This window comes from Colossoma macropomum, unplaced genomic scaffold (assembly GCF_904425465.1).
Source record: "Colossoma macropomum unplaced genomic scaffold, Colossoma_macropomum, whole genome shotgun sequence".
Classification (NCBI taxonomy): domain Eukaryota; kingdom Metazoa; phylum Chordata; class Actinopteri; order Characiformes; family Serrasalmidae; genus Colossoma; species Colossoma macropomum.
Window position 1 is genome coordinate 15019315 of NW_023494801.1, and position 14577 is coordinate 15033891.

The 14577-nt window shown below is 38.4% G+C and overlaps 1 protein-coding gene across 1 annotated transcript; it reads left to right on the plus strand.

The window, feature by feature from the left end:
• Positions 1 to 319: 319 nt before the first annotated feature.
• LOC118821368 (germ cell-specific gene 1-like protein) lies at positions 320 to 10537 on the plus strand. Its single transcript, XM_036589947.1, has 5 exons — positions 320 to 620; positions 1230 to 1277; positions 2278 to 2430; positions 6353 to 6464; positions 10113 to 10537. The coding sequence occupies exons 1-5, from the start codon at positions 320 to 322 to the stop codon at positions 10399 to 10401; spliced, it is 903 nt and encodes a 300-aa protein (XP_036445840.1). The 3' UTR covers positions 10402 to 10537.
• The last annotated feature ends 4040 nt before the right edge of the window (positions 10538 to 14577 follow it).

Below are 14577 nucleotides of genomic sequence, written 5' to 3' on the forward strand. Positions count from 1 at the left end.
GAGAGAGAGAGAGATTGGAAAAGGAGGTTGGAATAAGAGCAAGGGACTCTGAAAGCAAAGCGGAGAATGAGGACAGCAAAAGGATCATCGGGCAGTCCAGCAGTCGGAATACTTGGTTTTGTCCGGCATTTTTGTTTATTTGTCCCAGTGCATGCAAGCAGCAGCACCCATGTACGTTATGCTCATGCCACGGCGAGCAACTCTTGCTAAAAGGCATTTAGAAAGATTCGGATGTCTGAAGAGAGGAGCACAGCCATCTATCAGAAGCCCAAATTAGTTGGCTCCCCGGGCAGGACCCCCCAGGTCAGGCTGGGGCACCATGGGGATAGAGCGAGGTCCAAGAGCCACGCTGGCCTTCACACTCAACTGTGCTGCCTTTGCTCTGGCCGTCTCAGCCGTTACGACCAGCTACTGGTGCGAAGGGACCAGGAAGGTGGCCAAGCCTTTCTGCACAGGACCAGTCAAGGTCAAACAGACGTACTGCATCCGCTTCAACAGCTCTGACATCAACAATACGCGCCTGGTGCAGTACATCTATGAGACTGGAGAAGAGAAGTTCCTCATGAGAAAGTTCCACACAGGAATATGGTTCTCCTGTGAACAGGCTGTCGACCTAGTAGGTAAGATATAGTAGATTTTGTATGATGGAGTTAGCAGGATTTTAGAGTGCAGTATGACATGAAGATGCTGTAAAGGTGATGTACCTGCACTTAAAATGGATTTCTATTCCAAACAATGACAAATGAGCTGAATTAGATGTCATTTTTAAGAAGTGGTGGACAAAAAAATTCCCAAAGTCATTTCTCATTTAACTGCTGTAAGCTTGATTTTTTAAATGTAGATTGAAATTCCTGGAATAGTGGCTTGCAACTGGTTCAGCTCTAAAGCTACAAAGTGTCTGTGCCAAAGTACCATAAATTACATCAGACTCCGCTGTGTCATGCTTGTCTCTGCGATATTTGATAACGTGGACAAAATTACATCATACATCAGACGAAATTGCGTCACATTACCCATGGTGTCTGTCTATATACTGTGTTGATGTTTTTCCTGTTAATGCGTTACCTGAATCTGAAAGGAAGAACATTTAATGTTTCATTTAAGCACTCTAATTGCATCTGCTGATCAGAAAACATCATTTTGATGAATCATGCCATGTCGAAAAAGTATATGCATTTCATGTTGATGAAAGAAGATGGAAATGAAACACAGTTTTCCTCTGTTCACAGGATTTACCTGTAGAGAATTCCTAGAGATCACACCAGATCATGAAAGAGGTGGGTAAGTAATAGTTACAATAGTGTCACTCTATATAATAACAATACTAACAATTATGCCTAGAACACATGCACATGTTATTACTTCATTACTTATTTGACTTCTTTGCTTTAATTGCCAGCTGGGATATCGTTAGGAAGTAGTTATTTTTAGGTATGCTTTCAGGTATAAGGTATGGTTGATTGGATTGGTTGATTAGAGCAAAATTGAATTTCAAATGTAACATTAGAAATGCGTTTCTTTCCACAGTGATTCCAGGTATGCATATTTTCTATATATAATTTGTTTCAATTCTAATACTGTACCTTAAACATAGTAAATACGCGTCCTCTTAATGCCATATGATGTTTATGAGCTCTGGATTATGTAAAATACTCCTTTGAACAAATGAGTAAAATGTATTCATAAAAGATGAGAGCTCATATATGTGGATTTGTTTCTTTGTTTGTCAAGAACCTATGTTTCCTTTTCATGATGGTGTTTGTGTTTGTGTTCACAGGTTTGTAGTATAAGCTGTCTGCTTTTTAAATCGTGCAGCTATTGTCTGATTTTAATGTGAAATGATATTGAGCCTTTTCCTCAACTTTTAATGCTTTGAAGACATGTTTAAGATCTTTCTGCCCTAGACTGTTAGTTGGCTTAAGGTTGATGTACAGTGGTCCAACAGTATCAGTATTAGTGCATGTAATGGCAGCAGTATTGTGCTGGGAAGGTTTGGCTTTAGGAACTGATCTGGCTTCCTGCAGGGGGAAAGGTATTACTGCATGGCCAAAGGAGATTACACCCACCTCTGCTGATTTGGTTCCTACTCCACTATCACCGTTCCCTTTCCTTCATTTTTGTTATTTTTTTCCTTCTTATTTTGTAGTACAGCCTCTTCCCAATCCCTTCCTGATTTACTTTTCTTCTCTAATAATATATCTATCTTTCCATCAATGTAAAACTTGCATATGGTGCTTATATTCTCTCTCTCTCTCTCTCTCTCTCTCTCTCTCTCAGGGGTGCTATGGTTGTGCATTGTTGGTGAGTGTCTGTACATCTCTCTGCTCTTCACTGGAGGCATGCTCATGGCGGTGGAGATGTGCCACTGTTGTAATATGATGAACAGACTCAAGCTGAACGCCTTTGCAGCCCTGTTCACTGCACTCTCAGGTAAAGGTCCATGTTAAGAGTAAATATCAACAATGGTTATCAAGGCTTTTTAATTTTTATAAAATTGGCCATGAAAATTAATTCATTTTAGAAATTTGTAAATACCATCCATTAAGCTAATTTTCTTTTGTGGTTATCACAAATATTATTAAAAGCAAGCAGTCTTAGATACTAAAGGTATGTTTTCTGACAGCATCAGCTAAACAGTCGATAGGTCCATGTAACGATTTACTATAAGCTGTATTGCTATGCCTGCATTTGTAGTATATACATTACCCTCTATTACCTCTTCACTCTACTCTGTTTTTTGGTATAGCCGATTGTCAGCACTGAAACCATTCAGATTATTAAATCATCTCTGGGGCAAAAGATTTTCAACATGTGCTCTTAACAATAGATTGGAAAGTAAAGCTGTGAAATTATTTTTTACACAAAGCCTTCTCTAACATGAAGCTGAGTATTGCAAAAATATAGCGAATGTATTAGTCAATACCTATTTTATGTGAATAAATTAGTTCTGTCAAAGTTAAAATGCCACTAATTTTTAATGTTGTTAATGCATTTTCATAATTTGACCTTCCAGACCTGTAATTGTGGAGGCAAATCCAAGCTGCTCGCGCACTGTTGCCTTGACTCTGTGTAGTCCTCTAGTTCCCTTGACTGATTTCTAGATAAATGTTATTTAAGTTAATGTCAGTTAATGCCATGGTGTTCTTATTTATCACTGAAGTGCACTGAGTCTGAAGTATCATTTACAAGGAAGATGCACCAGTGATGTGGTGAATATGCTGGACAGTGTATGTGGGAGACCTATGGATAAATCAACAAGCAGCAAACTAACAAAAGCAATAGCAGAATGGAAAGCTACCCTCAAAAGCCTCCACTGTAACAAGAATCCATAAGCTCTATGAACGAGAGAAAAAACAAGCAAGAGGGCTACAGGCACAGAGGAGTTGGAATCACGACTGCATGTATAATATATACACTCATATTTTAGAACATGCAACCAGTGTAGCCCTCAGTGAACTTCAGTGATGAAAACTAAAAACTGCACTCATGCATTTTTTTTTTTAATTCATATGAAGCCTGCGTTCACATGAGGCATATAATTACTGAAAGAAATAAATACCTTCCTTTTCTCCACTTGCATGGCTATAACACAATGCACTGCTTTTTAAATACCTCTTCCACTCAAAATTGTGTTTTCAAAAGGGTTAATTCCTCTTTGATGGCTTATTATAGTTATACAGACTGATATTTGTATATCAAATGTGGTACCATTGTGCAGTTCACAGTTTTCTATTGAAAACAGGCTCTTTCAGAACATCTGAAAAAGCATGTAGGGGAGCGTTATTTAGCAGCTTAATTTTGTATGTCAAGAATGTGCATGAGCCTATAACGGTCCATTATGCTAAAATATGCTAATGAGAGGATGCATAATAGGCGGCACGAGGCCAGCACCTGAGCCCCAAGCACCAATGACAGCCATGGGAAGCAGCCTCAATCTGTGCTGCCAATGCCAAACCAGCATCAGCTGGCTCTCATTAAGGGCAGCATGAGCAACTAGTGTAAAACATTTGCCACTATGCTACTTAATTATAACTCTATAATAACAAAAACACAGTCCAGTAAGTTAGTAGCGCCCCTTACTGCTGTCTGTTTGGGTTCAAAATTAACAGTAAAAATCAAACATTTCTCAGAAAATTAAAAAACAAAAAGGCAAGGTGCCCCAAACTTTTGACAGACAGTGTACTCCTGCATGCCTATGGCTTTAGTACAGACTGTCTTGCACTGCTCACATGGCGGGCAGGAAATCCTGCCAGCTCCGCTCCGGCTGGAAGACAGAGAGGGGATTATGCAATGCCTGTCCAGTCCAGCTGCTCTGCATGCCATCCTGTTACCCGGGCCAGTGGCAAGCACTCCCTGATTCAGCAGCGACAGGGCAGGCAGAACAGGGCCATGTCTGGCCCATGATATTGCTGGACTATGTATCTATGAAGTACTCATAGGTGGGATTGTGCAAGGTGAAAGTCATTTTTAAAAGCTGTTTAAAAGCTCAGGTCTGGAGTTATTATTGTCGTTTTGTTATACAAAAGACATTGAATAGTTTATGTGCAATTACAAGGTCATTTAGATAAGTTAGTTTGTTACATTCTGTATCAACAAATTCAAATCTGTACTTTTTGCTATTTTTTCTGTTTTTGACAAAGTTTACAAAAATATTACAAAATTTACAAAAATAAAAGGTAAAAGGTGTTTTTTTTTTCAATGCCATAATTCACATCACAATAAAATATCTACTTTTCCACTGCTGGTATTGACGGAAAGTTTAGATTCCCCAGTTTCGACAGAATTCCTCCGGTTTCAAATGGCTGCAAGTGAGAAACAAACAATGAAAATGTAAAATAAAGAAGTGTATTTAAGGTGTACAGGTCCCATGGATGACTTAGGACAATTAATTAGTCATACTTGAAATGCTTATGTTCTAGGTGACTGATTATTTTAATACATGAAACGGCATTTGTACACAGTCTAATTTTTAAAAATAAAAAAGCTAAAGCTGAAGAGAATTCTAAAGCAGGGAGTGCACTTCCGGGACTAGGAGTAGTGCTGCCTCTAATATGGTCTCTGGCCTGAATCTACTATCCACCCCAGAGTCGCAGGGATTTCATGGTTTGTGCTGTAATCGGATTGGAGTGGGGGGAGTGGTTTTGCCAGCCCAGAAGAGACCACCCTCCTTCCCTTCCTCCCTCCCTGTCTCAATTCTTCCCCTCCTCCCTCGCTCGCTCCCTGCCTCTCTCCCATGGCTTGTTAATCCTGAATACTCTAGCACAGGCACTGAGAGTCCCAGAATGTACGTATATATTAGTGGAGTAAACATGCATCTTAAGGTGACTATTCAACGACACTGATTTTGGAACATTACGATCAATTCTAATAACATAATTAAAATAACATCTAATAAAGCACTCAAAAATCATAATTTTCAAATGTAAAAATACAAAACACATGATGTGTGGTTTTTGGATTATACTATACACTACCTGCATAGTTCCTCTAGTCAAGTTTATCATTCATTTAGGGTATTTTTCAAAGTTATTCTAAATCATATCAAACCAAAATTTAAGATTTTATGATACATAAAATCATTTTCTAAAGAATCCTAATCAAATCAAATCGTTGTGAGATCAGAGATTTACAGCCCAGGTGTATATACATAGGGGAAACCTGTTAGTATGCTTAAAACATATATGCGCAAACGGTTGTAGACACCTTCTCATCCAATGTTTCTCCTAGAAATCAAGTGTATTAAAAGGGTGTTTGTCATCATTTGCTGCAGTAGCAGTGTCCACTCTTCTGGGAAGACTTTACACTAGATGATGGAACATTGCTGTGAGGATCTGATTGCTTTCAGCCAAAAGAGCATTAGTGAGGTTAGGTAATGTTTGTTGATTAGTTGGTTGATTAGTTCTGGATCACAAATGCCACTCCAACTCATCCCAAAGGCGTTGGATGGTACTTCATCAGGATTTTATACCGATCTTGTTGATGCCTGGCATTGGGCATTGTGACATACGGCTTATGTACAGCTGCTCCACAGTGTCCTATTCTATTTTCAATACTTTTGGACATACAGTGTATTAAACGTATATATGCATATTAAAGCCTGTAGATCTAGTCATGCACTTTCCAACCGTTTCTGTTCTTTGAGCGGCCACTGGCATGAAAAGTGCTATATAAGTAAAAAAAATATTATTATTTATTATTATTATCTTTCAGTGGCTAATGAGTAAAACTACTTCTTAAAAAAAACAAAACACAAATTTAGAACCACTTAGTCGTGTAAGAACATTGAGGATATTTGATTGCTGTTGTTTTAAGCTCTGCACTCCATTGCATTATCTGTGTTTCTGTACCTCAGGCCTTTTTGGAATGGTGGCAAATATGATGTTCACTACAGCTTTCCAGCTTGCAGTCATCATGGGTCCAGAAGACTGGAAACCTAAAACCTGGGACTACAGCTGGTCCTATCTGTGAGTCGCAAACACACATAGACCTGCAGCTCAACATGTTTGGTTTATGACGAAGATATTCGTTGACACTTGGTATCCTTCAGAACTCAGGGGCAAACAAGTCTTTTGCTCAGTCTGCTTAGGAAAAAAGCAAAGCCCAGCCAATAAATAATGCTCCATGGTAATAGAGTATACTGTCACGAAAGATTATATTGTCTCCAAAACAGTAATTTACAGGATATTTTTTATTCTAATATATATATATATATATATTCTTTAATTGCAATACCCCCACAAGTAATGCCTCATACAACCACTGAGAATCCCCCATGGAGCTATAGAAGCTGATGTAATATGATATTCAGCTTTCCAGCAGTATTGTTAGCTATCAGATGTTCTTCTGCATTAGCTAGCTATTGGAAAAAAAACAAAAACAATAAACAATAAAAAATCCAACAGCTACCCTCATGTATTCACCTTAAAGCACTTTCAAAAGTAGTTTTTGAAAAGTTTCTCCCACTTTCTGTAAGAGACAAGTTGGCATGTTTACATTGGATATAGCAATGGTAAAGTTTTCATTTTGGCCAGAGTATCCCTGTTATGATCCTGGCTCAGGGGAAACAACACAAAGGAGTCAAAACACTGAAGTTACAAATCAGAAAACAGGTTCATTAAAGTAAATAGGAAATTTTAAAGTAAAAGAAGGGTTGTGGTGGCTGGAGGCCCTGCTGCTGCAGGAGGAAAGGGGAGAGCTCTCTAAGAAAGGGGTGTGGACAAGTTTTAAAGGTTCCCAGCAGGTGCCAGCAATCAGGAGAAAAGTGCAGGTGTCACATGAGCTACTGAATTCCAAGACACAAACAAGGCAAAAAACACACCAGACACAACACCCCCACACTTACAAGGCTGCTCTAATGGAACCTTGTTTACTCATAACCCTAAAGAGCTTCGGTATGTACACCCTAGATCAGGGGTGTCAAACTCAACCACTAAAGGGGCCATATTAAAAAATCACAACAAATCTGTGGGCCAGAAAAAAATGTTTTTATTTCATTTTTAGCTAATGTTGTGCTATAACCCCAACTGGCCATTGTTTATCCAAAGTACACAAAAACTTCAGCAGTAAAATATAGGCGCTTAGTAGATAGTAGACCATGAAATATTACATGAATACTTAAAATATTTAAAATTTAAATGTCCCCAGGAGTGAGGTCATTTAAACCTACCTATTTTCTTGAACTAAACACCTGGCATCTTTTCTTTGCTGCAAGTTCATTAATACCTGGGCTCGGTTTCTGAGCTGCTGAGCTAACGTTAGTTGTTTATGCTGGTTGAACTGCAGCTGAAATGCAGCTAATGCGCTTGGTGATATGACTGGCATGGAATTGCATAGAATTGTGTAGAACTGAGGTGTAACCACTGTCCCATAGACTGTTGTTAGGGTAGGATAGTCAGAGTACACATTACGTTGCAATACATGCTGGGACCTGTAGTGCAGCGCATTGTGAAACGGGCTAATATTAATAGATAATGAAAATACTTTTGCAGGCTGGATGGGATTGTGGCGTGGGCCAGATCTGTGTTTGACACATGGGCCCTAGATAATGCGTCTGCATTGTCCCATTCATGAACATGGCAAAATTTCAGGTCACAACCCTGTAAAAAACAAACTCCACTGCATCAACCGCTGGTTAGCATTCTTCATGCTGTGGAGAAAACCAAAGGGTTATGATCTATACCATGAGTGGAAAGGAAGAGGAAACATACCAAAGCAAAAAAAGGGGCTAAAGCCTCTTTCAATGGTAATGTTTCTCATGTGAATCGAACTTCTTAGAGAAGTAGCAAACAGGAGGCTCTACCCCCAAAGAGTCAACCTGGATCAAATCATACCAAAATCAGGAGCAGCCAAAACTGGGGCACTGCTTAATAATGCCTTGAGATTATGATTAAGGGCCATTGGCAAGTCTCAGTCCGAACAAAAGAGACCTAAGCTGGTTAAGGGAATAGAAATAGAAGCAAAATGTTTGCAAAAACATTATAATAATCTGCCATCCTGAGGAAAGTTTTTAACTCTACATGTGGATAGAACTGTGAGATTAACAATAGCTTATACCTTGACTCTTATGAGACAGACCTGAACATGGACAACAACTTTGCCCAAATACATGACGATGGCTTGGCCAAACTCACACTGATGAGGTCACAGTCAGGTTTGCAGCAACTAGTCTTGTAAATATCTCTTCAAGCTGGATTATGTGCTGAGACCAAGTAGAGCTATAAATTACCAGGTTATCTAGTTTAGCCTCACAACCTGTATACCCGTTCAACGGCACATTTACCAGACGACAGAATGTAGCGGATGCAAAGGCCATGACTTTATACTGGCCAAGGTCATAAGGTGTCACAAAAGCTGAAATCTCACAGGCACGCTGGGTTAATGGAACTTGCCAGTAGCACTTTAAGAGCTCCAACTTGGTCACAATGGCTGCAGAACCAACCTGGTCAATGCACTTAGCCTATATGGATGTTGTTTAATAGGAAAAGCATTTCCCCTATAAATATCAAGCTGAAGTACAATGGTGCAGGTATGTTAGAGAAAAGAGCTAAATGCTGTTGAATTACCTGAACAACGTCAGAATGCTGAGAAGGACAAATAAGAGTCTAAATTAGCCAAGATCTTAGAATTTGAAAGTCCATTTTGAGAAACCTCTAAACTAGCAACCACTGGAACTGCAGATTTGAGCTCTACAAAACTCTCACCAGCTGAGAAAGATGGAACATTAAATATTACCACAGGCTTAACCTCTGCAGACACTCTCTTACCTTGAACATAGTAGGGTTTTAACAAATTGACATGGCACATAAAGGTCTTGCGTTTACAATTTAGAGTCTTCACTAGATAAACACACTGACCTATACAAAGATCAACCACATATGGCCCACTGAACTAAGGCTGCAAGACAGAGCCACCGAGGCAAATACTCGCTGTTTAGCTTTTCTATCATACCAAAATTTCATCTTTCCCTGAGCTGCTTTCATACTTACCTGAGCTGCAAGAGGTCCTGGGTTCAGATCCTAGACAAGTCCACATTATGTTACAATCCTGGTTCAAGGGAAGCGACAAAAGGGTCAAAACACTAAGGTTACATTTTAAAAAATCATTAAAATAAATAGGGATTTTAAAGCTAAAGGAGAGTTGTGGTGGCTGGAGGCCTGGCTGCTGCAGAAGGAAAGGGGAGAGCTTTGTAAGAGAATAGTGTGGCCAGGTCTTATAGGTTCCCAGCAGGTGCCAGCAATCAGGAGGCAAATGTCACGTCAGCTACTGAAAAAATAAAACAAAAACCCCAAGACACAAATAAGGCAAAAAATACACCAGACATAAGATCCCTTTGATGTAACAGCATTTTATTTTTGGGTAATTTTTAATTATTTTCAGTAATTTTGTTAGTGTTAACTGTTAGTCCTCATGAAATGTTAACACAATGTAAAGGACAGCTGCGGTTCCCAGATAGCATAAACAAAAAAGTAAAAAACAGAAAATTGCAAATAATTTTTTCAACAGTAACGGCATGTATTTGTCATACTCTATAATATTCAGCGAGCATAAAAATGCCTCCAGCCAGTATCCTGTTGGACGGTTGACGTTTGCTTTGTTAATCCTCTCTCCCTCAGTTTGGCCTGGGCCTCCTTTGCTACCTGTATGGCCTCGGCTGTCACCGCCCTTAACCACTACACCAAGACCATCATCCAGTTCAAGTTCAAGCGGCGGAATATCGAGAAAAACCTACGGATCAAGCAGAAGCTTCTAGAGCTGGACATCCCTGAAGGCTTATGGGACGTTTATCTGACCTCAGACTCTGATCCTGCGGACCTGCACATTGACTTGCCGGTGAATGGCATCAAACCACTCTGTTCTCCAGTCCCCACAGCACTGGACTCACAGGGTGAAGAGTACTGCTAAGGCTCTGCGCTCTTTCTTTTCTCTCATGCACAACCAACTGTGAATTTCTAAGTAAAACATTATGAATCAACAAACCTACATTAATAAAACCACATTTGGTTAAGACTATATTGTGCTATTTTGACGGTTCTTGCTATGCTTTTTACTATTTACGTGACTGTGCTGTATTTTATGACACTGTGTGTACTATTTTAAGGGCTTACATTGCTAAATTAATCAGATTCTGTGACATACTGGCATGCAAAACACCTGCTCTAAAAAAACCTATGAAATGATAATGACAATGAAAAATACACATGCATGCCATCCCTTTCAGGTGTTGTTTAATTAAGTGAACTAATATATTAAGGTTGTATTATTTTATTATTATTTATTTGTATTTCTTATTTTATTGTATTTATTTTTGCATGACCATACATTTTATCCATTGCTACTGTTTTCAGGGTGCCATTTTAACTATTTCTGACTAGGCATTTTATATTGCTAAATTGTTACAGTGAAAGCAATACCAGTTTCCACATGCTTAGGTAAGGCTGCCATCTACTGGATATAAACTTCAGTGCCTGTGGCTTTGGGACCCGTGCAGCAGCCTGGAAAGGGTCTGTTATACCACACTGCAACATTTGGTATCAAATAAATAATTCACTGACAACCTAATCTCTCTCTCCACCATCCTGGTATTCCGATTGTGGTTAATACATATAGGAGCAAAAACTATAACCATACGAAAGACAGAGAAAATCCCAGCCGTGCCATTTTTAGAAACACCTTTTACAGCCATCATTGCACTTTGCTTTAGTTACATACAGCAGACTCACAGTAAATAAAATAGAGTATCGTTGTAAACTTCATCTTAACTAAACTTAAAATTTCTTTTTCAGTGGTAGCCACAGATATTTTCCTAACTAAAATCTCCCAATTCCATTTCCCAAAGAATTTGATTTAATGTGATTTATCGTTATTCAACAAAGAGAGATTTTCAAGGAATGGCAACTCTGCGTTATGTCTGTATTAATTTTTTGCTTTCATGGCCAATTAAAACAGATTTCGGGGACGTTTGCTATCTAACTAGTTAGCTAACGTCTCAAGCTGCCTGCAATGTTTTTAGCTAAAACAGCTGAAAAAACTCACCTTTCTTTTGTGTGCCCTTGATTTGCTCCTAGCCTTGTTCACCTCGTTCTCCTTCTTTTCATGTCTTTTTTGGAATCCGGACTTTTTCTTACCCAGCACTATCACTCTTCAAAGTTCTGTTAGCTCCTCAGCAGCTGAGAGTCGATAAAAATAAAGATTCCTATATAACTCCAAATCTTTGGAGTCGACTCTCGATTCCGGAATAGCTGGAATCGAGAGTCGACTCAAGATTGAACTCGATTTCACACAGTAATGTTTAAGTTTGTCTGCGCCTGTATGCGCACAGGGAGAGTATTCTGCTGTGACTGTCTACACAGCCTATCTGAAAAATGCATCTTTCCACAAAGTGGTTCAACAAAGTAAACTGTACCGATTCCCGTCACTTGGAATCGGAATCGGAGTCGACTCCAAAATGTCTGGAATCGAACAGCCCCACATTTCAAGTTCTGTCAGCTTATCAGCCTCTGCTTGGGCGAAGGTTGGCCAACAGGCTAGCGAGCTACAAGTTACAAGCAACAACTAAGCTAGTTGGTTGGCTCAAGTTTGTTGGTGTAAGTAAATTTCCGAGAAGAAATGCTGTAGTTACATCAATGCATGAAGTTGAAAATTCTCTATGTTAGCTTAGCTAATGTAATGTTTTATAGAAACAATTTACACAAATGTGTTGAACTACTTTTCAGCCAAACCACAACACTTTAGGCATATATATATATATGTGTATATATATATATATATATATATATATATATATATATATATATATATATATATAAAACATACTGTCACAGAATCCATAGTATATTCTTGCAGTATCTTTTAAATACTTTTTAATTTAAATTGTATATTTATTTTATTTTTTCTAAACTCCTCCCACCTCTAGGCTCCCCCTTGCTCATAAATTACCTCATATGGGTTGCAGAAACCCATTTCTTATGGAAATACTGACTACTGACTTTGATTAATATCACATGGTATGTTTTCACTTTGCATTTTCTATTATACTATACATTTAATTCATTCAGATAACCTACTGTATGCCTTTCATCTGACCTACCATATCATTTAAGCTCTACAGTAAACTAGATGCAGTACGTTAATGTTACATAATAGTTATTTTTAACATAACGATCATCCTCAAACAAGGACAGGTGTATTAACTAAGGGGATGAGCCCCTGAGAGGGTGTTAGAAAAGCATCTTAAAGGGTAACTCCACCAATTTATCATAATCAGTCAGAATTGCTCACAATGATGGTAATAAGAATCTGATGTCTGAAGCTTTAACGCCTCCAAGGCTACCCCAGAGAAGGCTATTACACGAAATGGTTGTGAATACAGTGGCTGATGTTTTGTGATCATTTTGAAATAAGGTTTTGGCCTGCAGAGTATTTTTAAAAACCTATTTTTTATAATTTTTCTTGGATTTAACGCTATGCTATCATTATGAAAAATGTAAAAATGTAGAAGCCATGTAGTCTTATTGGTCATTTTGGATAGCAAATAAAATGTCTAGATTTCAGCTGTGGGTATCGCAACCCCCAATCCTATTACCAACATTGTAAAGTGTTAAGTGGTAAGTTTGTCTACAATGCACCAATTCACATAAACCACTCTCATTGACTTGTTTACATCTCAATTATTGAAGTCAGTGGAATTCCCCTTTCACATACAGCTAAAAATACAGACTGATGTCTAGCAGATGCATCCTGACTGAAAGCAGATAACATACCTAACCAAGCATACACAGAGATAAAAACTGACTACTGATTTTACTAAGAAAACTCTTTACCATGTTCGCTCTGTTTAAAAAAACTACTTCAATCTGTATGGTACTAAATTTCATTGTTGCTTTGCCATTTATGTCCTCAACTATAGTAACCTATACAAAAAAGTCTTGCATCAGATGCCAAAGCTCTTTATTGCAGAAACAAAACAAACCAAAGCATTAAATTTCAGGCAGTATGTTTAAGCAGTAATTCAATGCTAAAAGGAGTGCCATTCAAAGGACAACTAGATATGTAAACAATACTGAGCCCACAGGTAAAGTGCACAGATAACAATCAGAAACACTCAGACTGCTTCATTATTTTCTTTGAGGCTTTTGAACCAACTGACACTTCGCACATGAAATTCACATTGCTTTTCCACATGGATGCGCTAACGGTCATAGAGCTGCTCACTCTCAAGGTTTTGTCCGGCTGCTGGACCGGAGGGCTGGTGGCGACTCCATCCGTGACTGAAGTCCCATTCACTGCCCAGCTGACCTGCACCAGAGGCACAGTCAACTCCTCAGCCAAACACAGCAGGGTGGCTCTGCCCTGCTGCAGCTCCTCTGGGGATGGAGGAAGGAGGCTGAGAGCAGGAGACGTGAGAGGAAAGTCTACAAAGAAGAAAATAAATGAAATACAGAAAAAACAAGAAATAAGGTGATGGTTATATTACAGTTGAGCCCTCGCAACAATAAAGAGTATATGTGACATTTTTTGTAAAAACCATATACGTGTAGTATGTCATTGTTTGATGTCCTGTATTTAAAATAAAGGGGTCAGTAAAATGCAAAGTTTGCATAGTTTGGCTTTTAATGCAAAATGTTGTACAAAATAAAATAGAAAACAAAATTACTGAAAATGCAAACAAAAACCGAGGAATGGTTAATACATTTTTTTCAAATACTTCTGTTAACTTTAGCTCAAAACACATATCTTTAAAAACTTTGGTTTAATTACAGAAACTGCTTAACCCTGTTTACACCACACAGCTTGGACAATGACAGTCGTAGTGTTAAGTTTAAACCTTGTTTTTTGACAAAACATGTTTCATTTTAATCTGAAAGGCAATTTCTCAGATTGGATAAGCAAGGCTTTAGGTATTTAACATTTAAATATTAAATGGAGATACCAATATATCATACAAACTAAGAAAAATGTGCCAACAGAACAAGACAATCAAGACTAAATTTTTAAAATAAAATGGTTTTAATAAAAAGACAAACAGACATAAACACTTACCGATGACATTTAGCTTTGTTCCTTGGCCGAATACCACAG

Coding starts and splice junctions, on each gene's coding strand:
- LOC118821368 (XM_036589947.1), top strand. CDS start 320: ATGGGGATAGAGCGAGGTCCAAGAGCCACGCTGGCCTTCACACTCAAC. Junction 1,278..2,277: donor CACACCAGATCATGAAAGAG/GTGGGTAAGTAA, acceptor TCTCTCTCTCAG/GGGTGCTATGGTTGTGCATT. Junction 6,465..10,112: donor GACTACAGCTGGTCCTATCT/GTGAGTCGCAAA, acceptor TCTCTCCCTCAG/TTTGGCCTGGGCCTCCTTTG.